This window comes from Eucyclogobius newberryi, unplaced genomic scaffold (assembly GCF_026437365.1).
Source record: "Eucyclogobius newberryi isolate DKJ021-1_F unplaced genomic scaffold, fEucNew1.0.hap1 SCAF_483, whole genome shotgun sequence".
Classification (NCBI taxonomy): Eukaryota; Metazoa; Chordata; class Actinopteri; order Gobiiformes; family Gobiidae; genus Eucyclogobius; species Eucyclogobius newberryi.
The window spans coordinates 16,766-34,180 of record NW_027316149.1 but is presented as its reverse complement, the minus strand read 5'-3'; the positions used below and the strand labels follow the sequence as shown (position 1 = coordinate 34,180).

The following is a 17,415-nucleotide window of genomic DNA, read 5'->3' as shown; positions in this document are numbered from 1 at the left end:
TTGTAAAAACTAAATAATAGATGGATTAACCCCCTTCAACAGTCAAAAGTCAAATATTTGTGTTCCTCAAAATGTTACTTTTTTTAATCAAATTAACTCCATTATTTTAAAGATAACAATGATATTGTTAAAATGATCAGAACACTCTTTCTGATTTTAGTTTGGTGGCATCTTTCAGAAAATATTTGGCCCAGCCTCTGTCTCATGATTAACCCCGCCCCCGGAGCGCTTTAATATGAGCACTTTGAGGTCCAGAGGAGAGAGGAGGCAGCGGAGCAGAGACAGACACGGAGGAAACGGCCACAGCAGCACAGGTAAAAGACTCCACTACAGACAGCAGACATGTGTTACTACGTATTACTGTATACTTAATAATGCACCATTTGACCAGAATAGATTTGAAGGGACAAACAGGGCAACTGCAATACATGATGGGAGATGGGAATTGTAGATTCAACCATTATTATCTTACATTTTTGTGTCAAAAGAGGATATTTTCAGATTTTTACTTTTTTACTACTTTTTTTACTTTTTTATTAAAGCAAAACCCTTGGCAAAACATGTTGCCTAGAAATTAAATAAAAAGTTTACTTTTTACATGTAATCTAGTAATTCACACATGCAAACAAACACACACACACACGCGCACGCACACGCACACGCACGCACACACACACACACACACACTATATTATCATTATTCATTATTATCAATCATATTGTGCCACTGTAAATTTACAAAAAAATATCATTTCATATTCAAAAGCTGAAATCCATATTTACAGCATTCATTTATATGTGAGTATGATATGAGGACAAACAGCTGGACTAACATTTTAGCTGCACAATTCTAGATGTTAAAATGTGATCCAATGTTTGTTTGTTTAAGCCAGTGTAGAATTTGTCCAATAGACAATGAACACAATATAATAAAAGTGTCCATTTAGTTTAAACAGCTACAGAACGATTGCTGATACAAAGTGCCAACCACTCTTGGACCATTTTGATTCTTGACCCCTTCGTTTGCTGTAGCTTGTCTCCATGGAGATGTTATTGCTTTGCCTGGAATGTACCACAGTTTGCCATTAAACGTACCGTATCTATGGGGCAAACAGAAGTAAGAGGTCCCAAATGTGGACATCTGCAGACCACACATTTATAAAAAAGATAAAACGTGGTGACCGCTTTGACACGGAACAGCTGATTTGAATACATTTCATGGAAATGACAAAGAATAATATTTGATGAAACATTATTCTCACCATGTTTGCGAGAACACAATTTGCTACTGTTGTATTATTATCATATATAATCAAGTATGGTATATACATCATTTATCACACTTATACACACAATATTTTAACATACAATTTCAATTACTCTATAGTTTGTTTTATACTGTACAAAGTTCAGCAAACTATAGATACTAAGTAATATTAGGAACAAGACAAACGTTTTTAAGAATTTTTACTCTAAACACCAATTACATAATAAAATAGGCCTGCTAAAAAATGTAAGTCTATAAAGCCAACAGAGTGTGTATAAATAGGATTGTGTTGTTTGAAAATGTAATTTGTACTTTTTCTGTCATTTCTTATTACTTTTAAATAACATAAATACATAATGTCACTTGTTAGAACACACAAATTAGCTGATGTTTTGGGTTGTGGCCTGAAACGTCACATGTGGTGCTAAAAATTTAAGATTTTTAAATGTTTTATTATTTAGTATTATATGTTGTGTTCTTACTCAGATTCAACTTTAAGACACAGTTTTAAAATTTGCATCACATTTTATTGCTCAAATGTTGGCTTTAGTGCTCAAACGTCACATGTAGAAAGTTTGTGTAATTATTTGGTATCCAAGCTCAGGACCTGGCAAGCATGTTTCTTTTTTGCGCATGTGACGCTTGTGGACTGAAACGTCTCGCGCCACAAAGCTAATATTGGAAGCTCTGACTGTTAAGCAGATCTCTATCTTTCTCAGGACCCAGCGTCTTTGGGAGTGTCTTTTTCAGCATTACAGTTTTTCCCACTCTCAACACGACTTTTATTCACATTTGTTTACCTATTGACCTGGCCGTTTTTGACCACATTATTTTTGTTTCTCCAACTATATAATAAAATTAAAAAGTTACCCTATTGAACATGGCAAGGGCACAACAAGGCTAAAGCTCATGTCAGTGCAGTGCGTGGAAGATGTTTGCCATTCAATCTTGTTAGTTTTGAGTTTGTTGAAACAAGAAAATTAAATATTCTCAATGTTTGATGCTTAAGGAGGGAATGTAGAATTAATTATAACAGTTATAGTTATAAATCAACTCAGCGCTGGAAGGACTGTTTAAGGCGCACTGAACTATAAGGCGCAATAAGCAAAATAAAACGTGTACCAAACAAAATCGCTTCAAGGTCAGTAAGCACAACCAGAATTCATCCATATACAAGGCGCACTGGATTATAAAATGCACTGTTGTTTTTTGAGAAAATGAAAGGCTTTTAAGTGCGCCTTATAGTGCGTAAAATAGGGTGAGTACAGTTTTTAGCTAGTACATTTTATTATTTAAGTACATTTTACAGTGAATATTTTTAACTTTTACCTCACTATTTAAGAGCAGTAATATGTACTTTCAACTCAATTTTTGAAGGACTGAAAAGTAAAAAATACTTTCCCATTGGTATATTACATTTTAGCACATTTCAAGTGACATTCTGACTAAAAGTTTTAAGTGCAAGAACCTCGCATTCAGCAAACAAAATATACAGAAAATGAAATTTGAGAAATTGATTGACCTGGATTTGAGTCCCACTTTGCAAAGTGTCGGAAATTTTGTCCATTTTCAAATTGAGTCCAATTGTGATTTTTTTTCCCCATCTTCCGCATGTCCAGTCAATGATTGTCGGTCCAATTTGTATCATCCATCTTTTTGGTGAGGTTCTTTTTCGCTGTTGCCAGGAGAATGCCACAGAGTATACTGCTTATTGTGTCCATGGCAGGAGTTCTGAGGTGCAAATACACGGTTCTGAAATGCAGTGGAATGGTGATGTCATAAATTGTCTGTAAAACTTTACTGGTGAACAACAGGACAGTCCCAGAACACGTGACAGTGGTTTGCCTCCTGGTGCCACAGTTTCTCCAACAGTCTGCATTTCCATGTGAGTAATGGGCACTTTGACATTGGGTTATAAAAAACGTGTCACACTTTTCCAACAGAATTCCCTCCAAACATGTGACTTTGTGGGACCACTGAGATTTACATATATTTTCCCACTCTTCGTCAGTCAGAACAAACTGACCCTCACTTTGCCATTACTACATTTCATTGTAATAGTTATCCAAATTCAGCGTGAATTACACTGAACATTACTTGCACAGTCTTAGCTAATTCTGTACTTTTTATTAACCCCTGAGTGCAGTTTCAGTTCAGGTTTAATTAAATTAAATCTTACTTTTCATCCTGTTTTAGTCCTGGTTTTGTGCTATTGGATTTTTTAGCCCTGGTGTAATCCTTGTTTAGTCCTAGTTCAAGCCTTGTTTAGCTTTGGTTTTATCTTCATTTGACTTGGTTTAGACCCTGCTCTGTACTGGTTTAGCCCGTTTTCAGGGCTGCTTTAGTGTTGGTTTTGGGTCCCAAACCTGTACACTCTCTAAAGGAAAAGCGCCTCCAGAAAAAGGAAGAGAAGCTGTAGATTAGATAAAAATATAACGCTAACGTCTGTTTCTAGTTTAGACTCTGGGTGGTCCCTCACTCACTCAGAACACATTTTCATTAGTTTCTAGATTAGTTTCTCTTTGTAGAGCGCCCCCTACATTTAAAAAAATAACTTCACGGTGTTGTATTCACACTGTTTTTTGGTCCAGGTTTGTTCCTGGTTTGGACCTGATTAAGTCCTGGTTTGGTCTGGGTTTAGTCCTGGTTTAGTCTTGATTTAGTCCTGGTTTGGTCCTGGTTCGGTCCTGGTTCAGTCCTGGTTTAGTCCTGGTTTAGTCTTGATTTAGTCCTGGTTTGGTCCTGGTTCGGTCCTGGTTTGGTCCTGGTTCGGTCCTGGTTCGGTCCTGGTTCGGTCCTGGTTCGGTCCTGGTTCGGTCCTGGTTTGGTCCTGGTTTGGTCCTGGTTCGGTCCTGGTTTGGTCCTGGTTTGGTCCTGGTTTGGTCCTGGTTCGGTCCTGGTTCGGTCCTGGTTTGGTCCTGGTTCGGTCCTGGTTCGGTCCTGGTTTGGTCCTGGTTTGGTCCTGGTTCGGTCCTGGTTCGGTCCTGGTTTGGTCCTGGTTTGGTCCTGGTTCGGTCCTGGTTTGGCCTTGTCCTTGTCAAGTCCAAGTTTAGTTACCGGTATATTCCATTTTGATATTGTGTGTGTGCATATGTCTCGTTAAGACTAGACTCATTTACATAAATTATAAAATATGTTTTTCATCATAGCCCCGTTCCACACACACACACACGCGCGCGCACACACACACACACACACACACAAGCGCGCGCGCACACACACGCACGCGCGCGCGCACACACACACACACACACACACGCGCGCGCGCGCACACACACACACGTGTGTTATTGTTTGGATAATCAGAGTGTCTTAAATATTGATGATGATATGAGCAGTTTTAACTTTATGACTTATAAATGTGCTTTTCTTCACACAAATTATCATTTTGTGTGTGAAAATACTTTTAATATTTGTAAATGATCCTATATTAAAATATATATCAAATCTGGTAAACAAATTCATATTTTTAGAAAACATATAGCTATCTCTACAAGTGAATTATAATAAAGTTAATAGAAAATATCAAGATTTTTTTTTTTTTTGCCAATTTAATTTGAACAGATTTAATGTAGTATGTTTTGCAGTGTTTCTATGTTGTTATTCAAATACAAATACATTTATATCATCCAATCTGAATCTAGTTTGAATTTAATGTTCCAGACAACAAAAAAGGACTTTGCATGTTACATAGAGCACCTTTAAATACACATTAGTTTACAATAAAAGACAGAATAATAAAGAGTGAATTTGAAATTGATATATCTTGCATTTACTAAATTTAAGGAGTTTATTTTTTTACTTTAAATGAGTTAACTAATTGTCATTTTGGTCACAATAAACAACAACAACAACAACAACAACAACAACAACAGCAGCAGCAGCAGCAGCTCACATTGCTCCATCCTCCACCATGTGCTCCTCTCAGCTCCATGTGCAGTGCAAACACAGGCCTCTCCTTCAGCAGAGCTGCTGTGGGAGGAGAGCAACTCCAGCCTGAGGCCTCACTCAGCAGGGCCCACAGGCCAGTGCACACAATGTGTGTCTCACTTTCATGAACACGTGTGTGAAGATGAACAACCTGCATGTGCCACCGCTGTGCAAAAGAAAGTGAATTATACCATATTATGTTGAAGCGGTTTATGCAAAAAGTCAATTTTATATTTCCAAATTGTCTTATAATAACAGGCTGAAATATATTTGTTGCAAGTTTGTTCTTTCAGACAAATTGTTGTACCATGAAAGAATTTGATCACCCACACATTGTGTGCGTCTCAACATGTGTGTCCGTCTCGACATGTGTGTCCGTCTCGACATGTGTGTGCTCCTCGATACGTGTGTGCGCCTCAATGTGTGTGTGTCCGTCTCGACATGTGTGTGCTCCTCGATACGTGTGTCAAATCAAATCAAATCAATTTATTTTTGTAAGGCCCAAAATCACAACAACAGTTGCCTCTGAGGGCCACAGGGAGAAATGAATCAACAATGTCTGTGGTGGCGATGGAGTCAGACAATGTCTGTGGTGGCGAGGGACGATGTCCCAGGGTCCTCTGTCCTTAGACTCTCCTTCTCGGCCAGGAAAAACTACAAAAAAACCTCTTTGGGAAAAAAGCGTAGAAACCTGGAGGAGTTCCAGTGAAGGAGAGATCCGACTCTCACAGACGGACAGACGGACACGAGGAGACTGGAGCTGGACCCACTCTTCAGGCAGAAGAGGGACCGTCTGAGGCGAGCTGGACCCACTCTTCAGGCAGAAGAGGGACCGTCTGAGGCGAACAGGACCCACTCTTCAGGCAGAAGAGGGACCGTCTGAGTCGAGCTGGACCCACTCTTCAGGCAGAAGAGGGACCGTCGGAGGCTCCTCAATGTGTGTGTGTCCGTCTCGACATGTGTGTGCTCCTCGATGTGTGTGTGTGCTCCTCGACATGTGTGTGCTCCTCAATGTGTGTGTGTCCGTCTCGACATGTGTGTGCTCCTCGATGTGTGTGTGTGCTCCTCGACATGTGTGTGCTCCTCGACATGTGTGTGCTCCTCGACGTGTGTGTGTGCTCCTCGATGTGTGTGTGTGCTCCTCGACATGTGTGTGCTCCTCAATGTGTGTGTGTCCGTCTCGACATGTGTGTGCTCCTCGATGTGTGTGTGTGCTCCTCGATGTGTGTGTGTGCTCCTCGATGTGTGTGTGTGTGCTCCTCGACATGTGTGTGCTCCTCGACATGTGTGTGCTCCTCGACGTGTGTGTGTGCTCCTCGACATGTGTGTGCTCCTCGACATGTGTGTGCTCCTCGACGTGTGTGTGTGCGCCTCGATGTGTGTGTGTGCTCCTCGATGTGTGTGTGTGTGCTCCTCGACATGTGTGTGCTCCTCGACATGTGTGTGCTCCTCGACGTGTGTGTGTGCTCCTCGACATGTGTGTGCTCCTCGACATGTGTGCTCCTCGATGTGTGTGTGTGTGCTCCTCGACATGTGTGTGCTCCTCGACATGTGTGCTCCTCGATGTGTGTGTGTGCTCCTCGACATGTGTGTTTTCCTCGACATGTGTGTGCTCCTCGACATGTGTGTGCGCCTCGATATGTGTATGTGCTCCTCGATGTGTGTGTGTGCTCCTCGACATGTGTGTGTGTGCTCCTCGACATGTGTGTGTGTGCTCCTCGACATGTGTGTGTGCTCCTCGATGTGTGTGTGTGCTCCTCGACATGTGTGTGTGTGCTCCTCGATGTGTGTGTGTGTGCTCCTCGACATGTGTGTGTGTGCTCCTCGACATTTGTGTGTATGTGCTCCTCGATATGTGTATGTGCTCCTCGATGTGTGTGTGTGCTCCTCGACATGTGTGTGTGTGCTCCTCGACATGTGTGTGTGTGCTCCTCGACATTTGTGTGTATGTGCTCCTCGATATGTGTATGTGCTCCTCGATGTGTGTGTGTGCTCCTCGACATGTGTGTGTGTGTGCTCCTCGACATGTGTGTGTGTGCTCCTCGACATGTGTGTATGTGTGCACCGTGACATGTGTGCGTCTCAACCTGTGTGTGTGCGTCTCAACATGTGTGTGTGCGTCTTGACGTGTGTGTGTGTGCACCCTGACATGTGTGCGTCTCAACCTGTGTGTGTGCGTCTTGACGTGTGTGTGTGTGTGTGCACCCTGACATGTGTGCGTCTCAACATGTGTGTGTGCGTCTTGACGTGTGTGTGTGTGTGCATCCTGACATGTGTGCGTCTCAACATGTGTGTGTGCGTCTTGACGTGTGTGTATGTGTGCACCCTGACATGTGTGCGTCTCAACATGTGTGTGTGCGTCTTGACGTGTGTGTGTGTGCACCCTGACATGTGTGCGTCTCAACATGTGTGTGTGCGTCTTGACGTGTGTGTATGTGTGCACCCTGACATGTGTGCGTCTCAACATGTGTGTGTTCGTCTTGACGTGTGTGTGTGTGCACCCTGACATGTGTGCGTCTCAACATGTGTGTGTGCGTCTTGACGTGTGTGTGTGTGCACCCTGACATGTGTGCGTCTCAACATGTGTGTGTGCGTCTTGACGTGTGTGTATGTGTGCACCCTGACATGTGTGCGTCTCAACATGTGTGTGTGCGTCTTGACGTGTGTGTGTGTGTGCACCCTGACATGTGTGCGTCTCAACATGTGTGTGTGCGTCTTGACGTGTGTGTGTGTGCACCCTGACATGTGTGCGTCTCAACATGTGTGTGTGCGTCTTGACGTGTGTGTGTGTGCACCCTGACATGTGTGCGTCTCAACATGTGTGTGTGCGTCTTGACGTGTGTGTGTGTGCACCCTGACATGTGTGCGTCTCAACCTGTGTGTGCGTCTCAACATGTGTGTGTGCGTCTTGAGGTGTGTGTGTGTGCACCCTGACATGTGTGCGTCTCAACCTGTGTGTGTGCGTCTTGACGTGTGTGTGTGTGCACCCTGACATGTGTGCGTCCCAACATGTGTGTGTGCGTCTTGACGTGTGTGTGTGTACACCCTGACATGTGTGCGTCTCAACATGTGTGTGTGCGTCTTGACGTGTGTGTGTGTGCACCCTGACATGTGTGCGTCTCAACATGTGTGTGTGCGTCTTGACGTGAGCCGCACAAGGCTCTCGCTCCTTCACTTTAGCTCCTGGAATATCCACACGTGAGAGACATTTTGGAGTTTTCACGGCTGAAGTTAGAGCCACACATGGACTACAAATGGATGATCAGGGCTCGAGCTGTTTCTGGACCCGCGTCATTTATACCTTCTGAGCCATGCACTCTGTCAACGATTTATGATGGGAAAAAGGCCCCACTTGTGCAATCTAGACTCGGAAGGTGAGGAACATGAATTGTTGGGTGCAAATACTATCAAGTAATAAATAGTGAGTTATAGGCTCCACTCGAAAAAAATAGCATTGCCTATAAACAGTAGACTTCAACTTAAAGCGGCACAAATAGAATGGCAAGCCAAGGCGAGCAAACCAAACTAAAAACGATGAAGCTGTTTTTGAACGATTTTAAACAGTTAAATCTGTCATGATCTAAAAACAGACAAAAATCGCCACAAAAGCCAACCTTTGTGCAAGCTGTAGATGCCTGTAGAACAAACTTAACCATTCCCGGTTCAACTCGTCACGTGGCTCCAAAATGAATTGAATTAAGTTTAAAGATTTATCAACTTATCCACTGCTTGAGGTATTTGACTGAACGTTCTGCCTTTTCCTGATTGTTTCCAGAGCCTTTCCAGATTGAAAATGTGTATAAGACTGTTACACATATCAGTCTGTGACTCCTGCCAGATATACTGTACTATACAATCTCAAAAGCCACGTCCATGAAGCTGAAAGACTAATACGTAAAGCCCAAAATTACAAGTGCTGAAAACAAATCTAGTGTTATTTTTGTTGACTTCAATTACATTTGAATAGTATCTGGTTTGGGCCTTAGGCAGAGCCTGCTTATAGGACAGTAGGCAGCTTTTTCATGCTTTTAGGTGAAGTGTGAACTCTTTGTTTATGTGAACGCAGTTCTTGGTTGTACCATGGGGAGGCGCGCTATGGCCTAATGACCTTCTGTTTTAACGGCGCTGCAACATCAAGTGCAGACTTCAGAGAATTCAAGTCGACAAATTGATCACTTGCCCTGGACTAAAGCTGTTCTCAGCAGGATCACATGACATGTCACTGAATATTGTCTCTATTATTTCTTTGAACTTTGAGATAGATTTTTTTGATACTGTTCTTTTCATTATAACTTTATTATGTGGGGCTGGATACACTTTAAGAATAAACTGAAAGGTGATTAGGAAATGATCTGACAATATAGGGTTTTGAGGGAAGACAATGAGGTCACTAATCTATATTCCATACGTTAGGACAAGATCCAGAGTGTGCTTGTGACTGTGAGTCAGTTTATTTACATTTTGAGTTAAACCACTGCTGTCACATTGTGCAGGGCGCTGAAGGCATTACTGAGAGAGTTGTCACTCACGTTCACGTGGCTATTAAAGTCTCCAGCTATAACTACTTTATCTCAGGCTAACACTCAGAAAACTCAGTTAAATGCTCTGAATAGGGACCAGGAGGTCGGTAGATACAATGAACAAAACTCCTTTTTGGTTTTTCATATTTGGACATGTGATTGACAGCATAAGGCTTTCAAATGAGTGAAATGCATTGTTAGTTTTAGGGCTCATGAGTAGGCTTGAGTGTGAGATTACTGCCACACCACCACCTCGGCCTGTGCTCCTGGCGGTCTGAAAGTTAACACGGGTGGGTGGGGTGGACTCATTTAGTCTGACGTAGTCGTCTTGTTGAAGCCAAGTTTCAGTTAGAGCTAGAAGATCTATATTATAATCACTAATTCATTCATTAACTGAGAGCAATTTGGAGGAAAGTGACCAAATGTTTAGCAGTCCACATTTTATATGCTTATGTATTTGTTTATTTGTATCATTTGTGACTTAGTAAGTTACTTGGTCTGACGCCTGAAATAGTTTTTCTGAGATTTGACTTTTTGGCATTATTTGCACGAGAGACATGCACAGTCTCTATCTGCCTTGAATCTGAACACTTGACAGAGCGCGTGAGAGTTCTGAACTAATAGGGATGTACCCTCTGAAGTCGGATGGATTCCATCCCTGCATATGAGCCCGGGCTTTCCCCAAAACTTACTCCAATTGTCATCAAAGACTACACTGTTTTGAGGGCACCAAGTAGATAACCAGCTGTTGAATGCTGAAAGCGGCTGTACACGTCAGCATTGATCCCTTTGGGCAGGGGACCTTGCTGATTCACACACCACACCTACTTGTAATTTGAGCACTTCTGATTGTCTCCGCTGGACATCGTTACCGCCTCGATTTGGTAGAACCTCTGTCTATTCTGCTTTAAAAGCCGAAGGTTTCCTTCGATGTCACCCATTCTGGCCCCCGGAAAACACCTGATGCTAGCAGCTGGTAGCTTCACGAGTGTCACAGGTCCATTCAGCGAGCATGTGATCGCTGAGGGGAGCAAAACTATTGTAGACGGGAAGCTCACAGTGCACTACAGTCTGGTGTCATCGTTCTCTTCGAACTGTCAAAAATTGGTCCCTGTTTTGTTCCCGGTCTAGCTGTACGGGAAGCACTGAGCACTGCTAGTCTTAGCCTTGCTAGAACTGCTAATGCTAACGCTGCACCCTGTTGCATGTTCTGGTAAACCTGATGCTACAACCTGGTTCACTGGTTTTGTTTGATGTTTGGGGCAACAATGGCCGAGAGCAGTTAATCAGAAGGTTGGTTGTTCAAATAACGCTCTATGCATTTCTGTTATTTTCTCCGGCCTTGTTTCAGATGAAGATGAAGGTTTTCCTGGTGCTCAGCGTTCTGGTCCTCGCTGCCACTGAGTACTTCCCAAGCGCCGCCCACATGGTCCTGGAGAACAACCCCTCCCCCAATAAGGTGGAGGTATCCAGCGCCCTGAGCCAGAGCCTGGGCGGCCCCGCTCCGCCTGTGGTTATTGAAGGTCAGTCACTCTTTCACACCATTGGTCAGTTTCTAGTGCATTTCCAGTGGTGATGATCCATGTGAAGTTAGAGTCTTTAATAGAATACAAAAACATGCTTTCATATTTCTATTACTATCTTAAAGTCCTGGTCATGCATGTACTGCTTCCTTGTGTATTGTGCTGAATTATTTGTTTTCATATGTTTCCTTACAGAATTACCAAAAGTAAAGAAAAATAAAAGAACAAAGAAACAGAAAAAGGTAAGACCAACAAATACTATAGAGCTCATCATAAACCTTTCATGTATTCAGTTCTCTCCCAAAATATTCCAACCTTCTATATCGGCGTTGTCGGTGTAATCCCTCATTCGTCCAGGCGTGTTCCATAGTAGAAAAAGCTTCAGTTGTAGCCTGAAGTAGATACAAGGGGGGAGTTTCTGTTGAAACTAACAACTCTTTCTACTTCAGGAAGGCTCCTCCCAATGGGCGGGTCTTACCACAGAACAGTATTAATATCGGAGTTCTCGATCTAAATTCTGTTATTGACAATGACTCTTGGATGAGAGTCGAAACGTCTAATTTTTCAAACTGAGTCCAGATGACTACAACTGAAGCTTTTTCTACTATATATCGGCGTTGGTATAGTGTTAAGTGTTAGTGTATAAGTGTTTGTTTCTCTTCTCACTGTGAGTAAATCTGCAAGTGACAAAATATCTATAATCTCAAATAGTATCTAATATCTATTTGCAGTCACCAGAGCTTCATTTGTATCAGACATTAAGAGAACTGAAAGTGGCTTTTGCACCGAGATCCAGACAAGGTCAAACTCGACTGGACCTCAAGTGAGCACAGGTGCTCAGAGAGGCCAAAAGGCAACGCAACTCCATTTTAAATGTTATGAAAGGCATTTATTAGTTGGAGTGTGTTTTAATACATGTGTTGTCGAGATGTATATTTATTCTGACTCTAACTCACAGCAGCTGCTGTTGTATCAAGCATCAACAGGATGCCTTTCCATGTACTAACCCCCCCTTCTCCTGAGCACTCCCTTTGTCCCCTGTAGGGCCCACACGATTGGTGATGGAATACTCAGAATCAGAATCAGAAAGGTTTATTGCCATTGTCAATTGACAGAATTCACAAACATAGAAACTTGCTTCGGTGACACGGTGCAACATTAAACAATGAACAATGAGAAAACAACCTATATAAGTAAAAACTATTTTTGATTTATTTAAATCTGCTATAGGATAACAATAAAAATAGTTCTATAAGATAAAATATAAAAGAAATAATATAAAATAAAAATAGGCTTACTATGTACACAACATTTTCGGTTGAATTTACAGATGTAGAGCAGAAAGTGAACAGTGCAGTGAGTGATTAGATCATGGTTGAAGTGACAGTGTTTAAGAAGTGTTCATGAGAAAGAAACTGTTCTTGTGGCGGGAGGTTCTGGTCCGGATGGACCGTAGCCTCCTGCCTGAGGGGAGTGGCCTCCGGCCTGAGGGGAGTGGCCTCCGGCCTGAGGGGAGTGGCTCAAATAGACCGTGTCCAGGGTGAAAAGGGTCGGCTGTGATCTGACCTGCACGTCCCAGAGCCCTGGAGACGTACAGGTCCTGCAGAGATGAAAGTCTGCAGCCGATCACCTTCTCAGCAGAGTGCACAAGGCGTTGTAGTCTCTGTTTGTCCCTGGCTGTGGCTCCGGCGTACCACACGGTGATGGAGGAGGTGAGGATGAACTCAATGATGGCCGTGTAGAACTAAACCATCATCTCTGCTGGCAGCTTGGCTTTCCTCAGCTGCCGCAGGAAGTGCATCCTCTGCTGGGCCTTCTTGATGAGGGAGCTGACGGTGGGCTCCTTCAAACTAAGGGTGTCCAATATATGTTAAAAATATATATATATATAAGTTTTCTTAGTGCCAGATGATGATTTTGATTTGATCACAATTTATGTACACTTCATGTTCTATTGATTTAATGTCACTTGCTTCTTCTGACGATTCATCCCTTCTCTCTGGTTGAATCCAGCTGTCACTCACTCAAAGCTGTACAGAGACTGACCAATAGGAGGAGCGGGTGGGAGTTTATATCCTGCGCCTCTGTGTCCTTCATTCTTTGAGCTGCTGAAAAAATATATAATGTTATGACACAATCCTAATCCTCCATCCATCTTTTCCCCAGAATAAGTTTGGCATCCGTAAGCGCCCTCCTCCACCTGCTAACTGTGTTCCTGTGGGGAGCAGCTGCAAGCTCGACAACTCTGTGTGCTGCGCATACTGTGCCTTCTGCCAGTGTCGCCTGTTCAGGACCGTGTGCTACTGTCGCATGGGAAATCCCCGCTGCTGAGACCCCCGAGGGATGGACCAAGACCAAACCAAAGACATGGGGATTGACTGAACCAAAGGACGTTCACAGACATGACACGTGTTTGGGTTTACACAAGGTAGAGTTTGTGTTCAAGAGCCAAAAGTGAATACAGATACATTTAACTATAGAATGTTCGGATACTTAGATCTGGTTAATGGTGTGTGTTTACATGACTGTTGTATTTGAAAGTACAAGGAATTTTACTTTGTCTTCCAAATACAACAATAACTCCACAAACTAACTGACTTTTGATGATCAGATTTCTCTTACTGTAAAACACACGCCAAATCTAACTATTGGGTTAATATTTATTCTATTCTGTGGTAAGTCCAGCCCTCCTGCAGTAGAAACAATTGTCGGAGTTTCCGGCCTAAATTCGCTTATTGACAATGACTCTTGGATGAGAGTGGAAACGTCTAGCTTTTTCTAAACTGAGGCCAGATGACTCCAACTGAACCTTTTTCTACCATCAGTCAATACACTTTCACTGGCTGAAGTAGTTTTACATTCCAGACATTTAAAGTTTAATAAATGCTTATGGTGCCCAAATGTTTTTTTAAATCAAATTGCACGCACCCTACAGAAAAGATGAATGGTCAAGACACACTGATGTTTTTGTGGAGTATGAAAGAGACACGCTTGCTTTACTTTTAATCCTGGTTTACCTCTATTCAACCTCAGAATATGTGTCACAGACTTGATTTGAGAAGTGAATCTGATATAATGTTTATGCCCAGATGTAAAGCTGAACCTAGTGTCTCTATAACAGTTAGAAGTCAACAACAAGCCAACACACTAGTCAAGGTTTTATTTCATTTAATTTCAAGACAGTTCCTCTGCTGCCAGTAGATGGAGTGCTAACACCAATGCTGATGAGGTAACGCCTGACTGTAATGTGTTTTTGAGGAGATACATTGTTTTCATTTCTGAAACCTGAGATGCCAAAGCAAAGGTGTGTTTCAAGGACAATACAATACGACTGGAGAATGTGTGTGCTTTAATATCTGTATCAATCTAATCCCGAGCTGAATGTTATTATTTGACTTTGAGTGGATTGTGACTCTGTTGCTTATGTGATGTGTGTGATGCATGAAGCACTTTATGAGGACTGCACCGGTCGGGCCCTTGGATGGACGTCTCCTGTAGCACTACACACTTATTACCTGCTTGTAGAAGCATCATTAACCACTATGTGCAATGTCTAATCCATATTCTTCATGTATGAAACAATGTAAAATAAATATGTTTTTCAAGTTTTTTCCTTTTCATTTAGTCTACAATCTGTGGTTATTGGAGTGTGTCATTGTTTTTAAAATGTTTGATTATAATTGTTTAGAACCAACAACTTCATGGGAAGATACGACATCCATCATTACACAAAGTTATTTTTAAATGATAATATCACTTTCTCAGTTTCTCAGTTACTGTGTCCAGGCCCCGCCCCTGTGTGCTGAGGGTTCTGCCCATACTCTGGGTGGATCCTGAAGCACTTCAGAGGAATCCACCTCATCAGAGCTGTTCCAATTCACCCAAAACCTCATGTCCTTCTTAATTTAGCCCATTTACCCAACATGCACCTGTGGAACCTTGGCCTCCTCAGAGCTTCAAATGACCCACAATGCACTGCAGTTTACATTTTTTCTGAACTTCAAGCATTGAAATGGATTTTTATAAAATACAAAAAATTTAACATTAGAAAATAAATATTTTACAGTTTTAGCCAACACTAATGCAGATAACATTAGTATTACATCAATTATATTTCTAACTGTACTCCTGCTGCAAAGTAATAAAGCTAGCAAATTATGCTCTCAAAAAAGTGTGTTGTATATTGCAGCATTGCATAAATAAAGATTACAATAAAAGGCACTGTATCAACATTAAAAATACAACTTAAATCTCGTTCAATCTCATTACACAAACTAAACTGTAATTGATATGTTCTTGTATTGTGGAGAGGGAGGGAGAGGGAGAGAGGGAGAGAGAGAGAGAGAGGGAGGGAGGGAGAGAGGGTAAGAGGTAAAAGAGAGAGGGGGGAGAGGGGGAGGGACTGAGAGAGAGGGGGAGAGGGGGAGGGACTGAGAGAGAGGGGGAGAGGGAGATGGGGGGAGAGGGAGAGACGCAGACACTCCAGCAATGGCTTCAGCCATTGCAGATTTTCTAATTGAATAAGTTATGGCTCAATATGTTGCCAATAGCACGTGCGTCACTAGAAAACAATGAGCTGTTATAACATTAACAGTTCATGTAAACAGAACATTTAGCGGAACAATATGCATGACAAATTCAAGATAACATAATGCTTAATTCATTCATTCGGCTCATACGAGACTCAAAAGCCGGGGCGGGGCCTTTCCTGTAGTCGACCTCAAACTTTGGAATGCTCTTCCTCCCCACATGAAGACTGCACTTTCAGTTGATGCTTTTAAGTCTCGTTTAAAAACACTCTTTTATTCACTGGCATTTAACCCGGCATGAGAATTGTGTGGTCCTCTGACTTTCTTTTCATTTTTTATATATTTTTCATATTTAAATTTTTTATATTTCTGAACTCGGCTTATCGCTTCATCATAATACTCCTAGATGAGGGCAAGAGCCAGATTTCGCTATTGATTACATTTAATTTCCCTTGGAAAATCTAAATTGGGAAATGTTCAATCTAATCATTTCTATTTGTGACTAGAACCATTCATTTCTTGGGCCATATTTTGCCGCTGGAGGTAGCGTTAACGTGGGCGCAGCAGAGCTCAGTGCATCACATCTTGCAGTCGGCATAATTGCTGATAGCACAGGGCGTGGAATTCTACACAAGAGGCGTGATTATGCCAGAATATGAGGTGGAGTAAAGCAAACTGAGGGCGTGGTCTGGTGCATTCTGTGAATGGCCAGAATCTTAACTAAACTTCTAAACCAGCGTTGATAATAGATTGGGGATCTTTATGAGTTTTAGATCTTTTCCTCAAGCCTAAATTGCCAACCTGTGTGGGTTTTATATTTGAGGAGAGAGCGGGGCAGAAGAGGGGAAACTAGTACTAGTGATGCGCAGGTTGTGTTTTGACCCACAGGCCGGGTTGGGCCGGGACAAGAAATTCTCATTTCATTGCGGGGGGGGGGGGGGGCAGGTTTGGATGTGTTATAAAATGCTGACCACGTCTCGTACGTCTGCACTCCACATGTATTATCTAAATTCACATCCTCGTTTGGCTCGTTTCTTTGTGAATATGTGTCTGATTGTCACATTATGCAGCTTACTACACTTCTCTACACAATCTCTCAACTGAGCTGTCTGTGATAATAATGTCCATAGCAACTGTGTGAAAACAGTTGTTGGGGATCACGGGGGGCGGGGCCTAGCTGCGGCGCTTCTGTTGAAGCACGAACGCCAGAGCACAAACAAAATTGCAGCCCTTGGTAAACAAACAAACTTCTTGCTTCTTCAGAAATATGAATTGGCCTTTAAAAATCTTTGCGTTGTGATGGAGGTGAGGATGGACTCAATGATGGCCGTGTAGAACTGAACCATCATCTGCGCTGGCAGCTTGGCTTTCCTCAGCTGCAGCAGGAAGTACATCCTCTGCTGGGCCTTCTTGATGAGGGAGCTGATGGTGAGCTCCCACTTGAGGTCCTGGGTGATGGTGGTGCTGAGGAAGTGGAAGGAGTCTACATGGTGATGGGGTAGTTTGTGATGGTGAGGGGGGGCTGGGGGGCTGTGACTTTCCTGAAGTCCACGATCATCTCCACTGTCTTCTGGGCTTTGAGCTCCAGGATGTTACCACTGCACAAGGACACACCTCCTTCCTGTAGACCGAGTTGGAGCAAGACC

At 42.6% G+C, this 17,415-nt stretch overlaps 1 protein-coding gene across 1 annotated transcript; it reads left to right on the top strand.

Moving 5' to 3' along the window:
• Nucleotides 1-259: 259 nt before the first annotated feature.
• asip1 (agouti signaling protein 1) lies at nucleotides 260-13,628 on the top strand. Its single transcript, XM_072464441.1, has 4 exons — nucleotides 260-314; nucleotides 11,069-11,240; nucleotides 11,436-11,482; nucleotides 13,407-13,628. Exons 2-4 carry the CDS (start codon nucleotides 11,069-11,071, stop codon nucleotides 13,569-13,571), a joined length of 384 nt encoding a protein of 127 aa, XP_072320542.1. The 5' UTR covers nucleotides 260-314; the 3' UTR covers nucleotides 13,572-13,628.
• The last annotated feature ends 3,787 nt before the right edge of the window (nucleotides 13,629-17,415 follow it).

Coding starts and splice junctions, on each gene's coding strand:
- asip1 (XM_072464441.1), top strand. CDS start 11,069: ATGAAGATGAAGGTTTTCCTGGTGCTCAGCGTTCTGGTCCTCGCTGCC. Junction 11,241..11,435: donor TCCGCCTGTGGTTATTGAAG/GTCAGTCACTCT, acceptor GTTTCCTTACAG/AATTACCAAAAGTAAAGAAA. Junction 11,483..13,406: donor GAACAAAGAAACAGAAAAAG/GTAAGACCAACA, acceptor TCTTTTCCCCAG/AATAAGTTTGGCATCCGTAA.